Source organism: Geotrypetes seraphini, chromosome 14 (assembly GCF_902459505.1).
Source record: "Geotrypetes seraphini chromosome 14, aGeoSer1.1, whole genome shotgun sequence".
Classification (NCBI taxonomy): domain Eukaryota; kingdom Metazoa; phylum Chordata; class Amphibia; order Gymnophiona; family Dermophiidae; genus Geotrypetes; species Geotrypetes seraphini.
Window position 1 is genome coordinate 35,954,853 of NC_047097.1, and position 22,857 is coordinate 35,977,709.

At 44.7% G+C, this 22,857-nt stretch overlaps 1 protein-coding gene across 1 annotated transcript in view; it reads left to right on the top strand.

Annotated features, from left to right (window-relative positions):
* ANXA2 (annexin A2) overlaps positions 1-22,857 on the top strand; it is a 125,757-nt gene that overhangs the window by 41,404 nt on the left and 61,496 nt on the right. The window contains exons 3-4 of the mRNA XM_033920392.1: positions 787-889; positions 6,617-6,711. Coding sequence (XP_033776283.1) covers positions 787-889; positions 6,617-6,711 — 198 coding nt within the window. The remainder of the gene's footprint in view (positions 1-786; positions 890-6,616; positions 6,712-22,857) is intronic.

Genomic DNA, 22,857 nt, shown 5'->3' on the forward strand with positions numbered 1-22,857 from the left:
CCATGTGCAGTATGCAAGAGCCACTGCCCATGTCCCTGCAACAAGTGCGGCTGAAGGCAGGCAGGAAAAGCCCACCTGGAAGGAGGTAACTAGGATCCCTCGCTGACCAGAAGGCTACCCTCCGACATCAGCTCTGACATTGGAGGGAAGCTTTCATGTCGGCTTTGGCGGAAGGGGGCATGCAGCTGGAGGGCATGGGATCCCTGGTGGTGGCGGCGTCCATTGAGGAGGAAGAGGGGCAGGAGACCCACGCAGTGCCGCATACTCCCCAAGCGGCTCACATACCCCTAAGGGTACACGTACCATGTGTTGAGAAACTGCTCTAAGCAGTAGAAATGGAGCCAGTGTGAAACTTTGATCATTTGATTACCCTCCACTAGATGAGATGAGGAAAAGAACAGGGACACCTAGTCACAAAGATTTAAATGTGGTATAACTTATAGCCAGTGGTAAAGCTTTAGGGGGGAAATTTGCTTAGGAGGAAAATGGTTGTAATTGGGAACTGAGAACATTGTAAAATCTCCTGCCTATAACTAAATTAAAAGAAGATAGAAAGCAAAGTAAGATCGTCATTCAGCTGCTAGATTAAACTCTTTCTAATCAGCCATTCGGCAGAGAGATTTTATGCAGCTGTCTGGTTAATGAAACCCAGGAAGACCTGATAGTTACTTTTTCCAGGCAGTAAGATTGTCCCAATCCAGGGAGAAAAGCCTGTGCTTATGTGGTATATCTGTTTGGTCTTCATGTGAAGAGCAAAGACCTTTATTCCTGCTTTTGTCTTTCCAGGCAAAAGCAAGCCACCAGCACGCGCTTGGAACTGTTAGGGCATCCACCAACTTTGATGCAGAGAAGGATGCAGCCGCTCTTGAAACAGCCATCAAGGCCAAAGGTAGGAGACCAGTATAAACCGATATGTCCTTGGAATCCTACATGCAAAGGGTTACCATATGGCTCCAGAAAGAAAGAGAATGGATTGAAACATCTGGGTTTTATTTCCCCTGAGAGCAATGAAAGTAAAACCCAGATATCTCAATCCGTCCTCCTTTTTCTGGAGCCATATGTATGTTTCAATATATGGGAATCCCCACGCATTCTCATGGAACTTTGCCAGCAGGCAAATAATGTCCAGAGTCTGTGCTACATCTTTAACTCTCTCTTTTTTTTATATATATATTTTTTAATATTGATGTATGTGCAATTGTTAATATTGTGATAAAACACTTATTCTGGAAAAATAGTCCAAGGGCAATTGAAACAACACCTGGAACATGACAGTATAACAAATTTGGATTACTTAGTTAAATGCTAGACACAGTCCCAATGGCACCCGACAAGAGTGCTCCATTTCGTCTCTTCTTCAGGAATGATCTGCGATTCACCAAGCTAATTCTTTAGAAACTTTATGGAAAGAGCTATGTCTGTTTTTTTTGTTCGCTAAGATTGCCATTCCCCGGCGTTAGCGAAGTCTCCAGCCTGTGCAACGTGCTCAAGACAACAACATACTCTATTGAATAAGTCAACAAACCTCTCTTAAACATCTGCAGTCTCACTCCCCCCCTCATCTGCACCCATACATTTCCCCTGCCTTCACATTTCACAAAACTAAGCCTCCAGCCTCCACTTACAAGCATCAGTGTCTAGCTCCAGCTCCATACTCACTGACTTCCGTTATCTTCTATCATATGTAGCTCCGTTTCCAGTGCAGGATATAATAAAAGTCGGGGAACTAAACAACAGGCACTTATCTCCTCTGACTGCCAAAGTAAATACAGAACTTTCTTGTGTAGGAGGAGTTTTTGAGTGGAAATTTGGCACTGATGGGAAAGCCGAGGTAGTGCAGTAAGGTTGGCTGCAGTAACACATTCAGTTTGTTCCAGCTCTTTCTTGTCAGCCAGCCCAGCCTCTCCTGTGCTATCAGTGGTTAATCTGAGATTACTAGCTAAAGCTCGAGGGGTCCTTGTACCTTTTTCTCATTGTTGCTATACTCTTTCGCTTGTTGAGTTACTTGGCTGATTTTAAATGCTTTTATCTGCTCCCCCTTTTTGGTTGTATGTTCCTTTTGCAATTGCTAATAAAGATATTTAAAAAAAAAAAAAGAAAGGCCTGGTGGCTGAGCCTGCCCAACATTTTCATCTGGCCTGCAGCAGTGATCCGAGACTGTTACTCCTGTAGTGTCGTTAGTGGTTAATGCTGGCTGAAGGACTCTTTAAGAGAGTCTGGATGTGAAGCAGCCTTGGGGAATGTGGCCTGCAGCAACTCGTTTCCTCTGTGTGACCTTGGTTGCAGCAGTAAAGGCTTTAGCCATGGTTGTGAAGGAAGTGGGGCTCAGGCGGCACCCTAACATCCAGGGTTATTGGTGGCTGAGTGGAAATTTGACTGTCTTTATCTCCTCACCTTGTGCCACATCATACTGGTTTGACAGATGGACAAGTATGCCAGTAGCCGTGTAATGCCTCATGCAACATTCTGCTGTGCCCCTCGGGACCCTGGTGTCATTCTTTAAGCTGCCCAGAATTATGTGTCCTGATCAGGTCAAAAGTGTGATTTCATTACCCAGACTGACAAGAGATGTATGACAAACCAGCAAACTGAGCAGGTCTAATGGAAAATGTTATTTTGCTGTTCGACACTGCCCCTCCTCATGTTTCTTGCTAGTACACAAAACAGTTTTTCATCAGACATTTTAAGAAGTACACTGAGGCCTTTTTGTTAGTCCATAAAAATCCAGGGTTACTTGGATTTATTTGCAGACCGAAATCTCTGTTCCCTGCTTATCAGGTTTATTCTTTCCTTGCAGAATGTATTTGGTGTGCACACGCTTACAAAATCAGAGGTTTTCTTTCTCCCTGGGCACAGATTAACCCGAATCAATACTGTGCAAGTGCTGATGCAAATAGGGTTGGATGCGAGTCCAAAAGACCGTCTGTCCTTAGTCAGCTATGATGCAGCTGCCCCACCCTGCTGCCATGGCAGATGTGAGTCAGCTTCCTGTAAGAGGCTAGCAGTTTTGCTCTTCCTTTATGGTGCAAAAGCACTTTTTTTTCCCATCAAATGCCATTGCAGTGATTCAAGCCTGATTTTTCATGGCCTGAACATGAGAAGCAATGAGCTCTGGAGAGGAGGAGGAGTGAAATGGTTAGAGGTGTGGGCTGAGAACCAGGAAAGCTCAAATCCCAGGGCAGCCGTGCAGGGCCTTGGTAAAGTCACTTAACCCTTTATCGCCTCAGGTACAAACAGAATGTAAGCCCTCTGGGAACAGGAAAATATCTACTGTATCTGAATGTAGCTCACCTTGAACTGCTACCAAAAGAGGTATGAGCTAAATCCCTTCCTTTTCTGTGTGTTTTTATTTTTATTAGGTATTTATATACAGCCTAGGTATTTATATACAGCCTATCAAGGTTATCTAAGCGATTTACAGTCGGGTACTCAAGCATTTTCCCTATCTGTCCTGGCAGGTTCACAGTCTGTGTAAAGTGCCTGGGGCAGTGGAGGATTAAGTGACTTGCCCAGGGTTTCAAGGAGCAGTGCGGGGTTGAACCCATATCCCCAGGGTTTAGTTATAGATGGAGAGTTCATTTACTGCCAGACCTTATGGGAAGAATGTTTTTTTTTTTTTTTTTTGTAACCGTCTCAATTGTCTCACAAAATAAGGCAGTCTAGAAAAGTTTTAACAAACCATAACTACTGGTAGTTACCTGCACCCCAGGTATTACAGTGCATGGAAAGGAAAGGCTTTTTGTATGGCTTATCCCTTTTCAGTAGCTGCTCAAGGAGAACTCTGTTCCAAGTAGAATGGAATTAGCTGTTTAACCACATAAAACATGGGTACTGGACACACCTTGCAATGATGACGAAACGTGTGGCTTCCTTTATGTGCCCACAAACTGCTTCCCAGAGGGACTTTAATGCCTTGCTCCATGCAACGATGCTGCTGCTCTGATTTGTACCTTGTGTGTCGTCTTGGTAAGCTTCAGGAAGCAAACAGTTTGTTTCTGTCATATGGTACATAACACCCAGCAGCACTAAAATACTAATAATGAGATCAAAACTATCATTCTCCATAATTTACTTTTACAGGCAGAAATGTACGGACAGTGTAGCTACTGTACTGGAAACACTTGCTTAAGGCCACCGGTTTGAGGTACCCTAGATCAGGGATCTCAAAGTCCCTCCTTGAGGGCCGCAATCCAGTCGGGTTTTCAGGATTTCCCCAATGAATATGTATTGAAAGCAGTGCATGCACATAGATCTCATGCATATTCATTGGGGAAATCCGGAAAATCCGACTAGATTGCGGCCCTCAAGGAGGGACTTTGAGACCCCTGCCCTAGATGAACCTTAAGCTTTGCATCTGCTCATCAAATACCTTTAAGACCTTTGTTCCCAAAAGGTCTTGATTATTAACTTAGTTGACTATCTTCAGTACCATCCCCTCCCAGAGAAATCCTTTTAAAACTGGAAAATTGAGGCACATATTGTAAATACTAGCTTTTTGTCATCTAATACATTCTAAGCACAATTTATTCAGCTATTTGAAAACTGGTTTCCTTCTCTCCAGGTGAGTGTGTGCTGATGTGTGGCTTTCAGAATGTAATGCTTTGCTTTCACTGTCAACAGAGCCAGTGCTACCTGGTTTGCTGTGCTGTGTAATTGACTTTGGGGCAAATTCTATAAAAGGTGTCCTGATTGTAGGCGGCTGTAGGCATCCTACTGCTATCTAACCATTGGAGGTTCGGGGGTGCCGCGGGGCAAGAGGGCTTGGACTCCCTCTTGCCATGATGTCGTCGGGGGTGCTGCGGGGCAAGAGGGCTTGGGCTCCCTCTTGCCCCGATGTTGTCGGAAGGGGGGGGTGGATGTATCGCGGCAGGAGAGATGCCTCATCTCCCCTACCGCAATGCCATCACTCCTCTACCCAAACTGCCACAACCCGCGGCAGGAGAGATAGGGCATCTCTCCTGCTGCGGGTCGCAGCAGTTCGGGTAGAGGAGTGATGGCATCGCGGTAGGGGAGATGAGGCATCTCTCATGCTGCGATCATTGCTGTAGGGGGTAGGCAGGTTGCTGGGGCCGCTGAGCTGATCACAGCAGCCACGATCAGCTCAGCGGCCCCTTTTTCGGCACTTAGACCTGTTTTGACTTTGTCTAAGTAGCCATTTAGGACACTTTTTAGATGTTTTTTTTTATTATTATGAACCCCATATTTTCCTATTCATCCTCTACACAGTTTAGATTCTCTTCAACATCCATGTCTGAAAGACAATTTGATTACACTTCTCCCTCCGTATTCGCTGTGATAGGGGATTAACAGAACCGCAGAAACAGAAAAACCGTAAATAACTTTTTTATATGTTATTTGCTGTTTTCTATTAAAAACCATCATGAATATGGTGAAACCGTGAATAACATGGTGGGAGACCTGGCCTGTTCCTGAAGGAAAGGCAAAACACGGTGAAGAAAGGGCTGGGAATCAGCAATTTCTCTATGCAAGCTGATGTAATTTTGGGAGAGGAGCCAGCAAGCTAAAAACTGAATAATCGAGACCGTGAATACGGAGGGAAAAGTGTACCTTCTTAGGTAATGTAAAAACATAGGCAACTGAATCTTTGGGAAGGCTGTACCAAAACCAGATAGAAATAGAAGGCTCTGTTTGACTTATAAACAGTTGTACAGGATATTGTCTCTTTTTATGCTTTAATAAAAAGATGCAAATATAAAATCATAAGTGTTAGAAGCTTATGCAAAAGAGGGCAGAGACCGTGGGGACAGGGCGGGGACAGGAACAGAACTTGAGGGGACAGAGATGGAGGCCGTGGGGATGGGGGCGAGGGCGGGAACTTGGGTTGTGGGGACAAACTGTGTACCTGTGTCATTCTCTAAGTCATGCCTAAAAAGCTGGTCTATTTTTAGCTGCTATAACTTAGCTGGCCAGCTGATGAATATCAGCTTAGCTGGCTTTGTCTTGACTGGTCAAACCCCCCTCCCCTCCCTGGAAATCCAGTGCCAAATAACCAGATACAGGCTTGAATTTCCAGGTTCGGGTGGTTTGTATTTAATCTAAGCAAATCCATGATGATAAAACAGCCTTTAGGACTGACAGGTATATTCCACAAATAAGAAATTATGTAGCAGAAAAAATCAAATCAAACTTCCATTTGTCATTGGGATGTAAATTCTGTGTGTGAGACATATGATCTGGTTCCCAGAATGTGTTAATGAATTATCCCTGTTTTGTAAATGGTCTTTGATTTTTGGCTTGTTTTTCTGGTCTTGAAAATTTGTGTGTGTCTTTTTTTTTTCTTTTTCTTTTTCTCTGGTCTTTCTTTACATTTGTGTGGAACCCAAGGATAAGCTTTTGGAACCATAGATTAGCATTTAAGCAAGAGCCAACATTTGGGAATTTACAGGATCCCAATTATCCTGTGATTTGCATATCTTAGCAGAAGATAATAAATGATTTGCTCTTTTTATGATGGATGCTCAATGAGAGTCTGTTATCCCAGTGGAGAGGTATCTTCTGTAAGGCGATATTGATTGGCTGAAATACCGATTAGTGCATCTGAGAAAAATAAAGAATTAAAAATGCTTATGGCCTTTGGGTTTTTTTTTTTTTAAAGGTGTGGACGAAGTAACCATCATCAACATTCTAACCAACCGCAGCAATGACCAAAGACAAGATATTGCCTTTGCCTATCAACGGAGGACAAAAAAGGTAACGCGGAAGACCACTGCAGCCCCTCTTCCTTGTTTCTTGTTTTGTAAATCATTTTGTGGTGGGGTGTTTCCTTGAAAGGTGACTAAGAAAACCCTTTAAATTAGCCGATGTTCTCTACAACAGGAGTTCTCGGCATTTTCAACAGTAGGAGTGTATACAGACAAGAAAATGGTGGTTCATTTTAGTTTTTTGATGATGATTTTCCTTATTTTGTGGTGCTATTTGGTTTTGCACATTCGTAAGTTTGATTTAGCACACACTAACTGACAAATTAAGGCTTACTAACTTGATTAGTGTGTGTTAAATCAATGTAACTTGCATTACATTTAAGCCCACTAATAAACTGAATGTACACTACAAATTATATGCCTATCCAGGCAGCCCGCTCCAGGTGTAACCCATAAGGGGGTGCGTTGAGGGCTGGCGTCATGGTTGAACTTCTTCCCCTTCCAGCAGAGGCAGCAACAGCCTTTACAACTTGCTGCTCTGACAGTGTCAGGCCTTCCTCTCTGCTGCCTCAACGGAAGCAGGAAGTAGGTGTAACTGGCAGAGAGGAAGGCCTGACACTGAGTAAAAGCAGCCAGTGGTGAAGACTGAGCTGCCAATGGGGAGGGGGGGGTGACAGAGAAAGAGGGAGAGAGGAAAGTACCCATGGGGGGAGGGGAAGCGTAGGAGGAGAGAAATGCTGCACTTTGGAGGAGGGAGAGGGTGAAGGAAGTCCAGGAAAGGGAGAGAAGAGGGAGATGCCAGACCATAGGGAAGGGAGGGAGGGAGCGAAAGGATGGAGGGGAGATGCCTAAGCAAGGAGGGAGAGGGGGAGATGGAAAGAAAGGAAAGGGTGATGCCAGGGCATGGAGGGTAGGGAAGGGAAGGAGACAGATGCCAGACCGTGGGGTGGGAAGGAAGGAATGGAGAAGAGAGAGATGGGGCGTCCAAGTGCCGATAATCGACCCGGGTTTTAGACATATTTAAAAACGACCCAAGCCTTCACAGTGCTGCTGAACGACCAGAGTTAAAAGGCGCGTTTCAGGAGGAGTGTCTTGGGTGGGATGTGGGCCATCCTAGACTGTCGTACTGCATGTATAACCGAATGTTTTACAACACTGCCTAGACGGAACTTGGACGTGACTTAGGCCATCTAAAACCAGGTCTAAGGCCATAGAACAGGGGTCCCCAAAGTCCCTCCTTGAGGGCCAAATCCAGTCGGGTTGTCAGGATTTCTCCAATGAATATGCATGAGATCTATGTGCATGCACTGCTTTCAATGCATATTCATTGGGGAAATCCTGAAAACCCGACTGGATTCGGCCCTCAAGGAGGGACTTTGGGGACCCCTGCCATAGAAGGTATCCAAAGTGACCAGATAGGCACTGCAGACACAAAGTACAGACCCCCACACACTGCCCCAGTGATTACTGACCCCCACACACTGCCCCAGTGATTACTGACCCCCCCCCCCAATAAAAATCATAATAACAACTTTACATATCTGCCTCCAGAACATCAACACCTGGCAGCCTGGCATAGGAAAGCATAGTAGAGCTGCATAGAGGTGGTCTTGGGGGTGGTTTAGTGAACCATTGAAAGAGGAGGACCCAGGCCCACAAGCTACTCTAATCACTACTGCATTCATGGTGAAAAATGTGCACCCCAAAACCCTTTTGTACTGCCATATAAGTGGCTCTTGCAGCCATAAGGGCTATTGGGGTGGTAGATAGATGGGTCTAGTAGGTTCTGGGGGTGTTTTGGGGGGCTCACCATGACCTATAAGGGAGCTGTAGTGAGATGTTTATGTGGCACCCTTTTTGTGAAGTTCACAGCAGTGCCCTGTAAGGTACCCCACTATTCTTGTGCCATCTAGAATCAGAAAATAATATTAAATATTGAACTAAGGCCAGTCCTGGGCAGACTTGCTCGGTCTCTGTCTATATTTGGCCGTTTGGGGAAGGATGGGATGGAAAGGGCTTCAGTGGCTGGGAGGATTTAATTGGGCTGGAGTAGGTTTTAATGGAGATTTCGGCAGTTGGAACCCAAGCACAGTATCGAGCAGAGCTTTGGATTCTTGCCCAGAAATAGCTAAGAAGAAAAAATTAAAAAAATTTACATTGAATCAGGTTGGGTAGACTGAATGGACCATTCGGGTCTTTATCTGCTATCATCTACTATGTTACTATGTCTGGGTGTCCAGTCCATCACTTTTATGGCCCCTCCTGCGCCCAGAAGGTCTTTTTCTAGGCATTTGTGACTTGGACGAATTTTTGGACGAAAATGGGGTATAAAGATGGCCGATTTAGCCATCTGGATGATCAGACGACTGAACGATGATTTATGTTGGACGTAATTTTCAAAAATGGACCTTTACCCGTATCTGACTTTGGGCGACTTGTGACTTAGGCCCAAAACGGACTTAGTTGTTTCTTTTGATTATGCCCCTCCACGTGTCTATTAAATGCTGGACATTCTCCTTGATGCCAGCAACGATGGATGGATTTATTGCAGTTAAGAGAGTAAAATGCTTGAGCAGCTGAGCATATGATAGGATGTTGCAGATGGTAGGAGTCTGGTGAGCAGACAAGACTATGTTGCCACATCGAAGGCAGATATGACATAAATGTTGACATTTAACAGTAGTTCATTTAAATTCAAAAGCAGCTTCTGTAGTTGGGGGTTTTTTTGGGGAGGGGGTTTAATCATTGAATTCAGTTGCCAGTTGTCTACGATGTGTTAAGTTTTTACATAGTCTCAAGTTTGAGAATGACATGGGGAAAAGTTTGGCCCTGTCCCCCATGTGCTGTATCCCTGTCCTCGTCCTCGCAGGCTCTGTTCCCATCCTGCCCTGTGGTTCCTGTCCCTGTGCCACAGTTAACTGCAAGTACCCGTCTGTGTCATTCTCTACTGCAGACTTCATTGCTGGGGGAGGTGGGACCACCTGAAACCCACTTCTTTCCAGGCTCTTGAGCATCAGGGCTGTTCTTCTGCAGCCCCTTGTTTCAGGCAGCCTGCAGGGAGTCAGGGGAGGGGATGAGAACAGTCGCTGCTCCCTTACCTAGCCCCTCTTCCGCTGCTTCTGCCACTGGTCCACCTGATCCACCCTCCCCCCATCAGCTCCAGAATTCCAGTTCCTTTTTATGTACAAATTAATAGGGATGGGCATCCAGAAAAAATGTATTTCCATGTCATTTTTCATGTTATTTTACAGGCATTTTCACTTGGCCATTTTATCAGTTTCTGGTAATAATGCGCACTCTAGAGAGCTCTCTTTTCCCATGTCTGCGAATACACACTAGTTTGCTCATATGTGGTGATTCCACTATCAGGCAGGAACGCAGAAAGCATGCTACTGCTGGCCGATAACACCACTGGACCATCAGGCGTAAGGGGTATTTAAAAAGGTACTACAGGGGTGGGGGATGTTTTAAAGGGCGGGCGGGGGTGTTTTAAAAGGGTGGGCCGTTGTATGAGAGGGGGATTAAAAAATTACCGGGAGATGGTGGGGGGAGGAAAAAATTTTTAGTTGGCTGGTACGGATCCCTCCTGTCCCAGCCTACCACTAGACCACCAGAGGTGGTGGAGGGGGCAGGGCAGTGGGACAGGATACAGAGCCTGGCAGAGAGGGGGACAGGGTACAGAACTTGGCAGGGAGTGAGGGAGGCTGGGTGCACAATTTGGTTCAGAATGTTTTTTTTTCCTTGATTTCCTCCTCTAAATCTAGGGTGCGTCTTAAGGTCAGGTGCGTCTTATAGTGTGAAAAATATGGCAAGCACCGGGGTTTGCTGCTTTCTTCTTCCAAGGTTAGGAAAGGATACTCGAAATGCTGTTTTTGTAACTCCAGTATAGATTTCCTTTCTGCACATCTAAATGTCTAATTTTTTAGAATCTGTGAGGCTTTTTCTGAAAGTCTTGGACTGCAGAGACACCAGAACAAAGAGGCATAATAGTCATATTACAAAAAGCCTCTTCCATTGATTTTCTCAAGCAGCAGTGAAACTAGAATATTAAAAATTAACCACTGTTTCAAGTTGGTTTGCTTACTGGAAGATAGTCTTTCCCACCCCCCCAGCTTTATTCATTGTTCTGTTTCAGTAATACAGAACTCAGGCCCGGATGCACTAAACTCACCATGTGTTTAATGATCATTGCTAAATCAGTTTGAACTGGTTTTGCGTCGAAGTAATTTACCAGCTGATGCACACAATGGCTCACTGTGCGATTTTCCTTGCATTTGCTGTGCAAACAAGGCCATTAATATTAAAATGAGCAATCTGACCGATTCCCTAACATCGCTTAGGGATGCACAAAATCTAGTGCTGATTTCTAACTACCTCAAATTATCAACAGTTTTGCTATATATGTGTGTGTTGAAGGCGTGTTTTATGTGCACCTTGAGTCAAACCCAGACCCTCCTCCCTTCCCCCCACTGCAAAGACCATCAGCAGGAGGGATGCCCATTCTCTCCTGCCTTGGCCACCTGGACCCGCCCATACTCCCAAGTCCCCCCTCCCCCATGAAAATCCTTAGGCTGCTCCCTGGGGGCATCTGAGCCAATCAGGGCCTTAGGCACCCTCCATGTGCATCCCAGTATGCACTGGGAAGGGACAGGCTCACCATTTTGGAGAGGTCAGCATGTAGGCAGAAGGGACTGTGTATCCCTCCTGCTGTCTTATTCACTTAAGAGGTACGGGATGGTTTGGGGGGATGGGAGGTTGAGGCAGGGGGGATTGAGCATCCCTTCTGACTTTTTCAGAGTACGAGGAGTGGGGGAGGGGTCCTGGCATGGGGTGGGAGTCGGTTGGTTGGTTCTGGGGGGGCATCCATTGGCAGGAGGGAGTGGGCATCCCTCCTACCTATTATTATTATTATTATTATTTTTTTTTCTTTCAATGCCTGGGGGTTTGGAAGGGGAGTTAGTTTGCAGCATAAAGAGGTTCACAGCAGCAGGAGGGAGTGGGCATCCCTCTTGCCTCTATTCTTGTTCTAGGTGGGGGTGGGGGGGCTCCAACTCTATTTTTTATTTATTTTTTTTAATGGGGCAGATATTGTACGTGTATTACACACATACAACATCTGTGCCTATAGAAAAAATATGATAAACACCGAAGAGAACTGGCTTGTATAGATAACTAACCTATGAAGGGTGATCAAACAAATTTATAAAAAAGCTCAGAGATACGAAACTCTGAAGGGAAGGTTATGAGACCTCCCTTGGAGAAAGAGTTTACCTTCCAGTCATAGTCCTTTTATGAAAAATCTTTGATCACTTCCCTCAAAGGTATATATGAAAGATTCATCTCTAAAAACTTCAAAAAAATGTCCAAACAAGGTATTGCCTTTAAAATTGCAAACGTCACTGCACCTGTGGCGAATTTAGAAAATTTACTTAGCTTGTAGGCAGGATTGAGGGGGACCAGTCAAACTGGTTTAGCAACTCTCAGTAGATGATCGGAACATTTAGTACATCTAAGCTTCATTGGTTGCAGTAGGTGGAAAGGGGGGTGAGAATGAAAATGGGGGGTGAGGGGGGGAACCTGGCTCGATACAAAGCTGGAGCATGTAAAAAGAATCCTCCTAAAGCAGGGATTAGAGAATGACACGGGGAAAAAAATCTGTCCCCGTCACCGCCCTGTCCCCGGCCCACCATCCTCTGCACCGCCCCGTCACCGCCGTTCCCTTCACCGCCCCGTCACTGTCACCGCCATCCCTTTCACCGCCCCGTCACCGCCACTGCCATCCCATTCACCACCCCGTCACCGTCCCCGCTGCATCCATATAAGCCTTAGTACTGTAATATTTAGCTTATTCCTTTCTTATAAATCAAAGTTCCTGCTGCTGAACTAGATAAAGAGATGTTCAGCTGGCAGGGTTTTGTTTATAAATTTTTATCAACACAACTAATATACTACTTTATCCTAAAGCAAAAAATAAATAAATAAATAGAATTTTTTTTCTACCTTTGTTGTCTGGTTTCTGCTTTCCACATCTTCTCATTCAATTCCTTCCATCCACTGTGTGTATTCTCTCTGCGTCTTCCATTTGCTGTTACTGTGCCGTCCCTTCACCCTCCCCCAATTGGTCTAGCACCCATCTTCTTCCCTCTGCTCCCCCATAGTCTAGCATCTGTCTTCTTCCCACTCTGTCTTCCACATTTCCCTTCAGGGTCTGTTCCTCTCTACCCTCTTTCAATGTCTGTTCTATTCCTTTCTACCACCACCCTTCAATCCCTCCTTTACCATCTGTTCCTTTCTACCTCCCTTCAGCTCCTCTCGCGTGGCCTATCTATCTACCTCCCTCTCTCTTATTTTCGTGGCATGTTACAATGTAATTTGTGCAAGCCGCTGGAGCTCTGTCCCTGTCCCATTCCCACAAACCATCTCGCTTCTGTGTTCTTATTTTCCCCATTTCTAATATCTCTCCTATGTATCTGCCATTGCCCCCCCTGTGTCCATATACCATCCCCATGGCATGTCCCCTTTATGTCTCTGTCCCTATGCCCCATGCACATAATTTCCCCTCTTTCTGTTACCTTCCTCTGTCCAGATTTCCCCTATCTTCCTCTTCCATACCAGCGTGTCTTCTTTTCAACCCCATCTAGCTTCTTTCCTTCTTTCTCCCCCCCCCTGCTTCCAGCATCTGGCTCACCTGCCTGTCTTCCCCTTTCTTTCCTGCTGTGAATTTCTTTCTTTCCCTCTTCATCCCCTTGGCCCAGATTTTTTTTTTCCTTTCACTCCCTCCTTTCTAGTATGAGCCAGGAACAAACGTGATCGCAGAGTCTAGCAGCCCCCACCTACCCGATCGCAGCGTTTAGCCAGCTCCCTCCCTCCAACTCACCTTACATTCTGAGTTTGCCGGCTTCCTTTTTCCCTGAGCCGCACGTGTTTAAAAAGACGCTCACGCGCGGCTGCGCGAGTCCATCAAGCTTCTCCTCTCCTGCAACTTCCTGTTTCCGGTTGCGTCAGAGGAGAAGCTTGATGGACTCGCGCAGCCGCGCGTGCACGGCTTTTTGAATGCATGCGGCTCAGGAAAAAGGAAGCCGGCAAACTCAGAATTTAAGGTGAGGTGGAGGGAGGGAGCTGGCTAAACGCTACGGGCGGGCATTACATAGAAACATAGAAACATAGAAAAATGACGGCAGAAAAGGGCCATAGCCCATCGAGTCTGCCCATACCAATGACCCACTCCCTGATTCTTACTCTTCTAGAAATCCCACATGAATATCCCATTTTTTCTTGAAATCTAATACGCTGCTGGCCTCAATCACCCGCTGAGGCAGCTCGTTCCAATGATCGACCACCCTTTCGGTGAAGAAGTACTTCCTAGTATCACCCCGAAATTTCTCACCCCTGATTTTCAGCGAGTGTCCTCTGGTTACCGAGGGCCCTGTAAGACTGAAGATATCGTCTTTCACCTCTATACGCCCAGTAATATACTTAAAGGTCTCAATCATGTCCCCTCTCTCTCTTCGCTCCTCCAGCGAGTACATCCGCAGTTTTTTTAACCTTTCTTCATACGTGAGATCCCTGAGCCCCAAGACCATCCTGGTAGCCATTCGCTGAACCGACTCAATTCTCAACACATCTTTTCGGTAGTGTGGTCTCCAGAATTGAACACAATATTCGAGATGAGGTCTCACCATGGATCTGTACAGTGGCATTATGACTTCAGGTTTTCTGCTGACAAAACCCCTACGGATACAGCCCATCATTTGTCTTGCCTTGGACGAGGCCTTCTCTACTTGATTGGCAGCCTTCATATCGTCGCTAATGATCACTCCTAAATCACGTTCCACCTTGGTCCTGGACAAGGTTTCACCATTTAGTGTGTAAGTTCTGTGTGGATTTTTTTTGCCTAGGTGCATTACTTTACATTTTTTAGCATTGAAGCCTAGCTGCCAAGTTGATGACCACTGTTCAAGCTGTCTTAGGTCCTGCGTCATAAAGTCAGGCACACTGTTTTTGCCAACTATGTTGCATAGTTTGGCATCGTCTGCAAACAGTGATACTTTTCCTCTCAGTCCTTGGGTTAAATCTCCTATGAATAAATTGAATAGAATCGGCCCTAAGACGGAGCCTTGAGGTACTCCACTCATCACTGCTGACGTTTTCGAGGGGGTACCGTTTACCATCACCCTTTGAAGCCTACCATCTAGCCAATCCCTTACCCATGTAGTGAATGTATCCCCTAATCCCATCGATTTTAGTTTGTTCAACAGCCTGCGGTGCGCGATCCTTAATGCCTCACTGCGGAGACAAGACCATTCACCGCTCCATGGGCGGTGAATGGCCTTGTCCCCGTCCCCGCAGCGACTGTTATTTTTCATTTCCCGTTTTGGCGGGTTACCCGCGGCTAAACGCGGCTAGCCGCGGGTAACCGCCACCGTGTCATTCTCTAGCAAATGAAGTGCTCGGACGCTCGCCCCTTACCAACCTCACGGATCACAGAAGAGCATTTCTAATGCATGCGCAGACCATCTTCTCTGCCTGTAGATGGTCTGCGCATGCTCTCCGTGCAGTGGGGAAAATGATTCCTGTTTTCTTTTGCAGCTCTACTGTTTAAATGCCTGCACAATGTTCAGTACGGTGGCATTGGCCAGTGAAAAGCTGATCAGTCCCCATTGACGGGGTGCATGTGAACCCTACAGGAGAACAGAACCATTTCCCTTTGCTTTTTTTCACCCCCCCCCCAACCCTCAAGCGGAATGTGGTTTTGGGAGCGCTAGAGTTGAAATGAGCCCCTCCCCCCGCTGCTGCCTCCAGTGATCCTGGCCGGGGGGTGGAGTGGGGTGGGGATGGAGATGATCTTTTTCCGTCCCCACTGTCCGAGCCGTAGTGCTAGTGTGGGAACCAGTTCATCATATGTAATCCTGCCCTGTGTTTATTGTGTTGCAAGCTTCTTTTGTTTTCTCTCTGCCTTTTCCGAAGTCATATATTCTACTTTCGGCTCTCCTTTTCCCCTCTAGTTCAGCAGTAATTTCTGCATTATTTTGGCAGATTCCACTAACTCTGGGCGGCAAGAGCAAGGAGAGTCAGGGAGGCAAGAGTGGGAGAGTTAGGGTGGGTTTTACTTTTTCAGGGCTGCAGGAGGAAAGGACGTGAGCGACTGGTCCCCAGCAGTCGCTTTTTTTTTGATCGGCCAGCCCATTCGGTGCTACTGAAAATGTTTTGTGAATTGCAACCTTTCCTACTTTGCATGCTGTTTCCCCTCATTTGCATGCGTGGATCGGATCTGGCGCGGATCGGGAGTAAGGTTAGTGAATCAGGTCGGGGTTGCAAAGGGCTCACAAAGCGATCGGTTTGCTTAGTGAACCTAGCCCTTAAGCGGATCTAATACAACTCACTGACATCAGCATAATTAGCATGCCCTGTGTATGTCTGTTCCAAACCCCAGAAATTCCTATAGGAAAAAAAGATGATCCCTAGGGGGTGGGAGCCAGGACATGCAAGGTGAGAAATTCTGGGCATTTTAAAAACAGCTCCCTGCAACCCATCTGGTAAAAATCTAGATCCACACAGCAAAGACTGTTGGTGGTGTGACCTTGAAATGCATACACCGCATTGGAGGATAGTTTACTGTAAGCAAGTTATTGCACGCTTTTTGGCCACTGACCTTGTATGAGATGGCTGTTGCTAATACCATCTTCAGGATCTGTGTACCTCACCGGGGGAGTGGAGTCTGTCATTTCATCTAAAGACGCATGCTGCTTGCTAAAAATATGAGTATTAAATTAATTATATGGTAATCTTATTAGTTAAAGTGGAGTTGCCAGCTGGAGTTGATCCATTTCTGGGTTTACTGCATTGCATACAGCAGCTTATAACTCATTTCCCAATTGCATCCCCTAAGAAAAACAAGGTCACTGAATGCAGTGGGTAAACCCAGGACTGGATCAATCCTGTCAAGCAAATCTGGAGCCACCCTCCAAGTAAGGCTTAATCTGATATCTAACTCTTTGCTGCACTGGACTTTAGCCAATTATTGAACTGAACACAGTCTCTCAGAGCTAGATTTACTAAACAGGATTGGCAAGACTACATGAATCCTCTCTGATCCAAAGTTTGGCCAAGTCTAAAAGAACTATTGATTCACTAAAAATTTTGAATGCAAATGATTTGCATGGAGGTTTGTCGTAATCGCCATCTTCTGTTCGATCGATTGCTGCGAGAGCGATGCTCACACGTGCCGAGCCAGCAGGGGAAGCCCAAACAATTACGAGGCAGGGGAAGCCCCAACGTAGCCTCATACCACTCAGCTGTTTAGGGCAGGAAACCTTTTTTTAACGGGGCACAGATTCTGTGTGTGTTATATAGGCACAATATCTGCCCCATTAAAAGAAAAAAGCCCACTTAACCGGTGACAGCCCTCCCCAACGTCTCCCCAACAAATAGTCACAGTGACTGAGCCCTCCCCCCATCAGTGAAAGTTGGCAGGAGGGATGCCCACTTCCCTCCTGCTATGGTGACCCCCTCTGGTGAGAGAAAATAGGCAGGAGGGATGCCTACTCCCTGTTGTCATGGTGACTCCCTCCCTCCTGCAAGAGGCAAAATAGACAGAAGGGTGCCCATGTCCTTTCTGCCATGCCAACCCCCCCCCCACGCAAGAGAAAATTGTCGAATGGAGGAAATATACAACTGACAGGAGCCCATGGAATGTAATAAGCACATGCTCTGTAAATGCACAATATTGTATTTAAATTCCAAGGAGTATTGCCTTTCAGCGCTAGATGAATCTGACTTAAGAACTTAAATTTCACCTTCCATACAAACTAGAAATCCATTTAATGCTGAAAGATTGGGAGAAATAAGGTTAAAAATAAGACTCCCCCCAATAGTAAATGTGCAACAACATTCTGAAGTATCTGGAAAGCTTTTAGCAAGGACTTGGGCAATCCTAAATACAGTTAATTACTATAATCTAATTTTGATATGACTAGAGCCTGCAAAACAGATCTAAAGTCATCCAAATGCAAGTAATCTCATAACTTTTGCAAAAAGGGCAGATTAAAGAATGCAGCCCTGCCCCTAACCCCATCCTTGACCTGCCTTTTCACAGATAGGAATGGATCAGTCGCCATGTCTAAAGTATGCACCCAAGAGGTGACATAAATACAGCTCAGAACTCTAGACCTACTGATCATCAACAACCCCGTTTTTTTGTTTGTTTTTTTTAATTTATAAATTTAAATGATTACAATATCAGATGATACAAAAGAAAAGGTCTTCCTTGGATATTAACATTACATAATCTTTCATACAAAATTCCTTTCTAAGCCCACATTAATGGGGAGATATGATACAATTTCAAAAAAGCAAATTATAAAGAAAAAAAAAGGAAATAATTCACGATTCACCCTCGCGAATCCTAAACCATTCCTTACTCTTATAGGGATTCTTAATTTCCCTCCTCTTATTTCTCAGTAGTGAAACTTAAACCTCTTAAACACTAACTCATTTCTTTTTTTTTCATTTCTGTTCTCGAGCAGTTAGGAATTGATGCAGTTGTGTGGGATCCCAAAAAACATATTCGATGTCTTGTAACTTGACAAGACATTTTACATGGGAATTTTAGGTAAAAGGATGCCTGTAGAGCTAAAACTCTAACTTTTAATTTCAAAAACTCCTTCCTCCTTAATTGAGTAGCTCTAGAGACATCTGGAAAAATTCTAACCAAATCCCCACAAAATTTTGTTAACCTATTTTTAAAATAAAGTTTCATTATTAACATCTTGTCTATCTCACTCATGCATGTTATCACCAGAGTGGACCGACTCTGGATCACATCCTGACTATATTCTAAAAACTCTGTGAAATTGATTTCAGTTGTAACCAAACGGTCCACCTCTTGGTCAGATTCTATTTTTTTTGAGGAACATAATAGTAATTATTAATTGGAAAATTCTCCGCGTTGGGTAACTCCAGTATTTCTTTGAAAAATTTCCTTAGTAAGATTTCAGAAGATAGTAAGTGGGTTATTGGAAAATTGACCAAGCGGAGATTTCTCGCTCTATACATATTTTCCATTAGTTCCATTTTAGAATGTATCACCGTAGAATCCTTAACAGCAGATACTGAGACAGCTTGAAGTGTATTACATTGAGCTTCCACCACATTTAAACGTTTATCCAAACAACCTAGGTTGGAATCCACATTTTCAAGCTTGTGAGAAACAGACTGTGAAAAGTCCACTGTTTGTTTCACAGTTGACCTGAGAAACCCTTTTACTCTAGAAATACCTAACCACAAGTCTTTCAAGATAATATCTTGTGTTTCCTCCGTTGGTGGTTGATCCTCCACTACACCTGAAAAATCAAGTGATTTAGGTATTTCAGTAAAAACTAACTTATTTATCTGAGTGGAGGATACCACATTTTCGGAGGAAGTAGTAGGATTTATATTCCTACTATCACTTGATACTGGATGAAGGGGAGGAGTACGTTCGAGGGGACTTATTGAAGCACCCGAAATGGAAGAGTTCATGTTAAGTGGTACTGCTGTTTGTCAGTTAATAATGTCAAATGCCTGTCCATAGGGCCAGATACAACCAGTCTTGGAACTCTTAGGTTTAATTTTTCTTTTCCCCATGTTCTAGCTGTGAAAAAGTTATGGAAAAAGTAATACAACCTTAGATTCCAGCTCCTTGTGGCTCCTTGTGGCTCCCAAGGGGCAGGACATGCCCCTTTGGCCACACCCTGCAGCCACAACTGCAGCAGCAGCATTAATTTAAGGTGTTGGAGATGGACCCAGTGACATCAGGGGTCCGTCTCTTGCTGTGCTTGCCCGATGAGCAGCAAAAGAAAATGCCAGCCGCTGCTGCAGGAAACACGGGGGCTGCAGGAAAGTCCCTCCTGTATCCCTCACAGGTATCAGGCTCCCAAGTTTACTGCGGCAGCGGCGTCAATTTAAGGTGTTGGAGATGGACCCAGTGATGTCAGGGGTCCGTCTCTTGCGGTGCCCGCCCGATGAGCAGCAAAAGAAAATGCCAGCCGCTGCTGCAGGAAGTACAGGGGCTGCAGGAAAGTCCCTCCAGTATTCCTCACAGGTATCAGGCTCCCAAGTTTACCACGGCAGCGGTGTCAATTTAAGGTGTTGGAGACGGACCCAGTGACGTCAGGGGTCCGTCTCTTGCTGTGCCTGCCCAATGAGCAGCAAAAGAAAATGCCAGCCGCTGCTGCAGGAAGCACAGGGGCTGCAGGAAAGTCCCTCCGGTATCCCTCACAGGTATCAGGCTCCCAAGTTTACCGCGGCAGCGGCGTGAATTTAAGGTGTTGGAGACAGACCCAGTGACGTCAGGGGTCCGTCTCTTGCTGTGCTGCAGGAAGCACGGGGGCTGCAGGAAAGTCCCTCTGGTATCAGGTTCCCCAACAATCCCGTTTTAGCGAAATGATTTTCATTCATCCATTGTTCAATGAAAACCAAATATCCTAGTAACTATCTAGTGTTTCATCCATTGAAACTCAAACTACATGTGTGGATCAATTTATAGATTATCCAACCCACACTTAAGTGTATACTAACTAACCAGATAGGGGGTTTTATGGATAATGTTGGCTCTGGCTGGAAAGCCAATAAGATAAGTGTTGTTGCTTTTGTATCAAGTACAAGGTCAGAATAACTTATGATTGATAAAGCAAAAATTTGCACTCTCCTTCAGTTAGTTACATTTTTTTAAAATAAATTTGTTAATAAATATTTCAATAAATTAATAAAAAAAACTTTAGGGTAGGTAGGAGGTTGTGAAGTAAATGATTTTATTACATGCATTCAGAATGAAGACTTGAAATAACATCCAAGTTATAAGAGGTCTCTTTACTGAGATTCATACATATTTATGATACTTCAACCTCATTAATTATAGGGACGAGTTCTATCTTTAAATTAGGTAATGGTAGATACATTCAAAAATAATGATTAAAAATCAAATTATTAATAACTTAAAGCACTTTGTGTGCAAAAAAGAAAATTATGGACACCTGGAATGCGCTTCCAGAGGACGTAATAGGGCAGAGTACGGTACTGGGGTTTAAGAAAGGATTGGACAGTTTTCTCCTGGAAAAGGGGATAGAAGGGTATAAATAGAGGTTCCTCACAGGTCCTGGACCTGTTGGGCCGCCGCGTGAGCGGACTGCTGGGCATGATGGACCTCGGGTCTGACCCAGCGGAGGCATTTCTTATGTTCTTATTAAATATTTATAAGTTATCCATAAAACCCCCTATCTGGTTAGTTAGTGTTTCATCCATGCCTGATACAAATAGGACCAAAGAATTCTATATCATTGGTTAGATAATAGTGCAACTGAATGACTCAATGAAGTGAATAAAGGTCACCCGTTGTATTTCGCAAGCAATGGCTAAAAATCCAAACCACAAAATGGGTTGCTCCCATTTCATTTTTTTTCTGACTGGACTCGTTTCTCTTTTCTAATATGGTTCTTTCAGGAGTCCTGATTTCTTCTGGGACTCTATGGATTGATCCTCTAACTAGATTCCCTTTTTTAAGTTCAATAAGTTCTTATTAGATTTTTCTCTACCCTTCTTTTGAACAGCAATTCTCTTGACCCTGGAAATTACATTTCATTAGAGATTTCTATTCCGCCATTACCTTGTGGTTCAAGGCGGATTACAAAAGAGTTATAGAAAGTTGGTTATAAAAGAAGATCTCTGGTCATTTCCAGAGCAGGTAAAGAGTAGATCAGATTGATTCGGGGGTAGGGGGGGGGTAGGAATAAGATGGGAGGAAGGAAGGTACTCGTAGTGTTAAGACATTTTCAGGGATTTCTTGAAGAGTATAGTCTTTATTTCTTTTCTGAACGTCTTGTAGTTTGGTGTTGTTATCAGTAGATTGGAGATTTGATTGTCTAGTTTTGCTGCTTGAGTGGCTAGGAGGCCATCAAAGTTTGTTCCGTTTAACTTCTTTGATTGGAGGGTGTGTGAATGGGGTGTGAATTTTTCTATTTCTGGTTGAGGTAGTTTGGATGAAGTGGTTGTTCAGGTAGGTTGGGCTGTCTTCGTTTATAGTTTTGAATAGTATACAGTAGAATTTAAATAGTATTCTTTCTGGAATTGGAAGCCAGTGTGAGTTGAGAAGCGGAGACTTAGAGGAGACATGATAGAAACTTTCAAGATCCTGAAGGGCATAGAAAAAGTGGACAGGGACAGATTTTTCAGATTATGGGGAAACACAAGTACAAGGGGGCACTCGGAGAAATTGAAAGGGGACAGGTTTAGAACAAACGCTAGGAAGCACTTCTTCACCCAGAGGGTGGTGGATACGTGGAACACACTTCCAGAGGCTGTGATAGGCCAGAACATGCTACAGGGCTTCAAAGAAGGTTTGGATAGGTTCCTGGAAGACAGGGGAATTGAAGGGTACAGATAAGGACTGAGGTTAGGATATAGGGACAGGAGTAGAGATAGGTTAGAGAAAAATCAAGGGCCACTGCTCAAGCAGTGGGCCTGATGGGCCGCCGCGGGAGCGGACCACTGGGCGCGATGGACCTCTGGTCTGACTCAGCGGAGGCAACTTCTTATGTTCTTATGAGATATGCCTCTGTAATGTGGTTGTGTTTCCTCAATGAGTAGACTAGTCTCAGAGCTGTGTTTTGAATTGTAATTGTTTTGTCATTGTTGCAGGGCAGGGGAGATAGAGGATGTTGCAATAGTCTAGTACAGGGGTAGGCAATTCCAGTCCTCGAGAGCAGGAGCCAGATCAGGTTTTCAGGATATTCACAATGAATATGTATGAGATGGATGTGCATGCAATTTCTCCTTGAGATGCAAATCTATCGCATGCATATTCTGAAAACCTGACCTGGCTCCAGCTCTTGAGGACCGGAATTGCCTATCCCTGGTCTAGTAGAGCTAGGATTAGGGATTGTACTATGAGCTGGAATTGTGTTCTTTCGAAGAATTTTTGGACTTGTCAGGTTTTTCATAACTGCGAATGATTTCTGTATTTTATTTTTTGTGGTTGCATGGTGGAGCATCTGCCTATCACAAAGTCCCTCCTTGAGGGCTGCAATCCAGTTGGGTTTTCAGGATTTCCCCAATGAATATGCATTGAAAGCAGTGCATACACATAGATCTCATGCATATTCATTGGGGAAATCCTGAAAACCTGACTGGATGCAGCCCTAGTCATTCCTAGTAGTTTTAG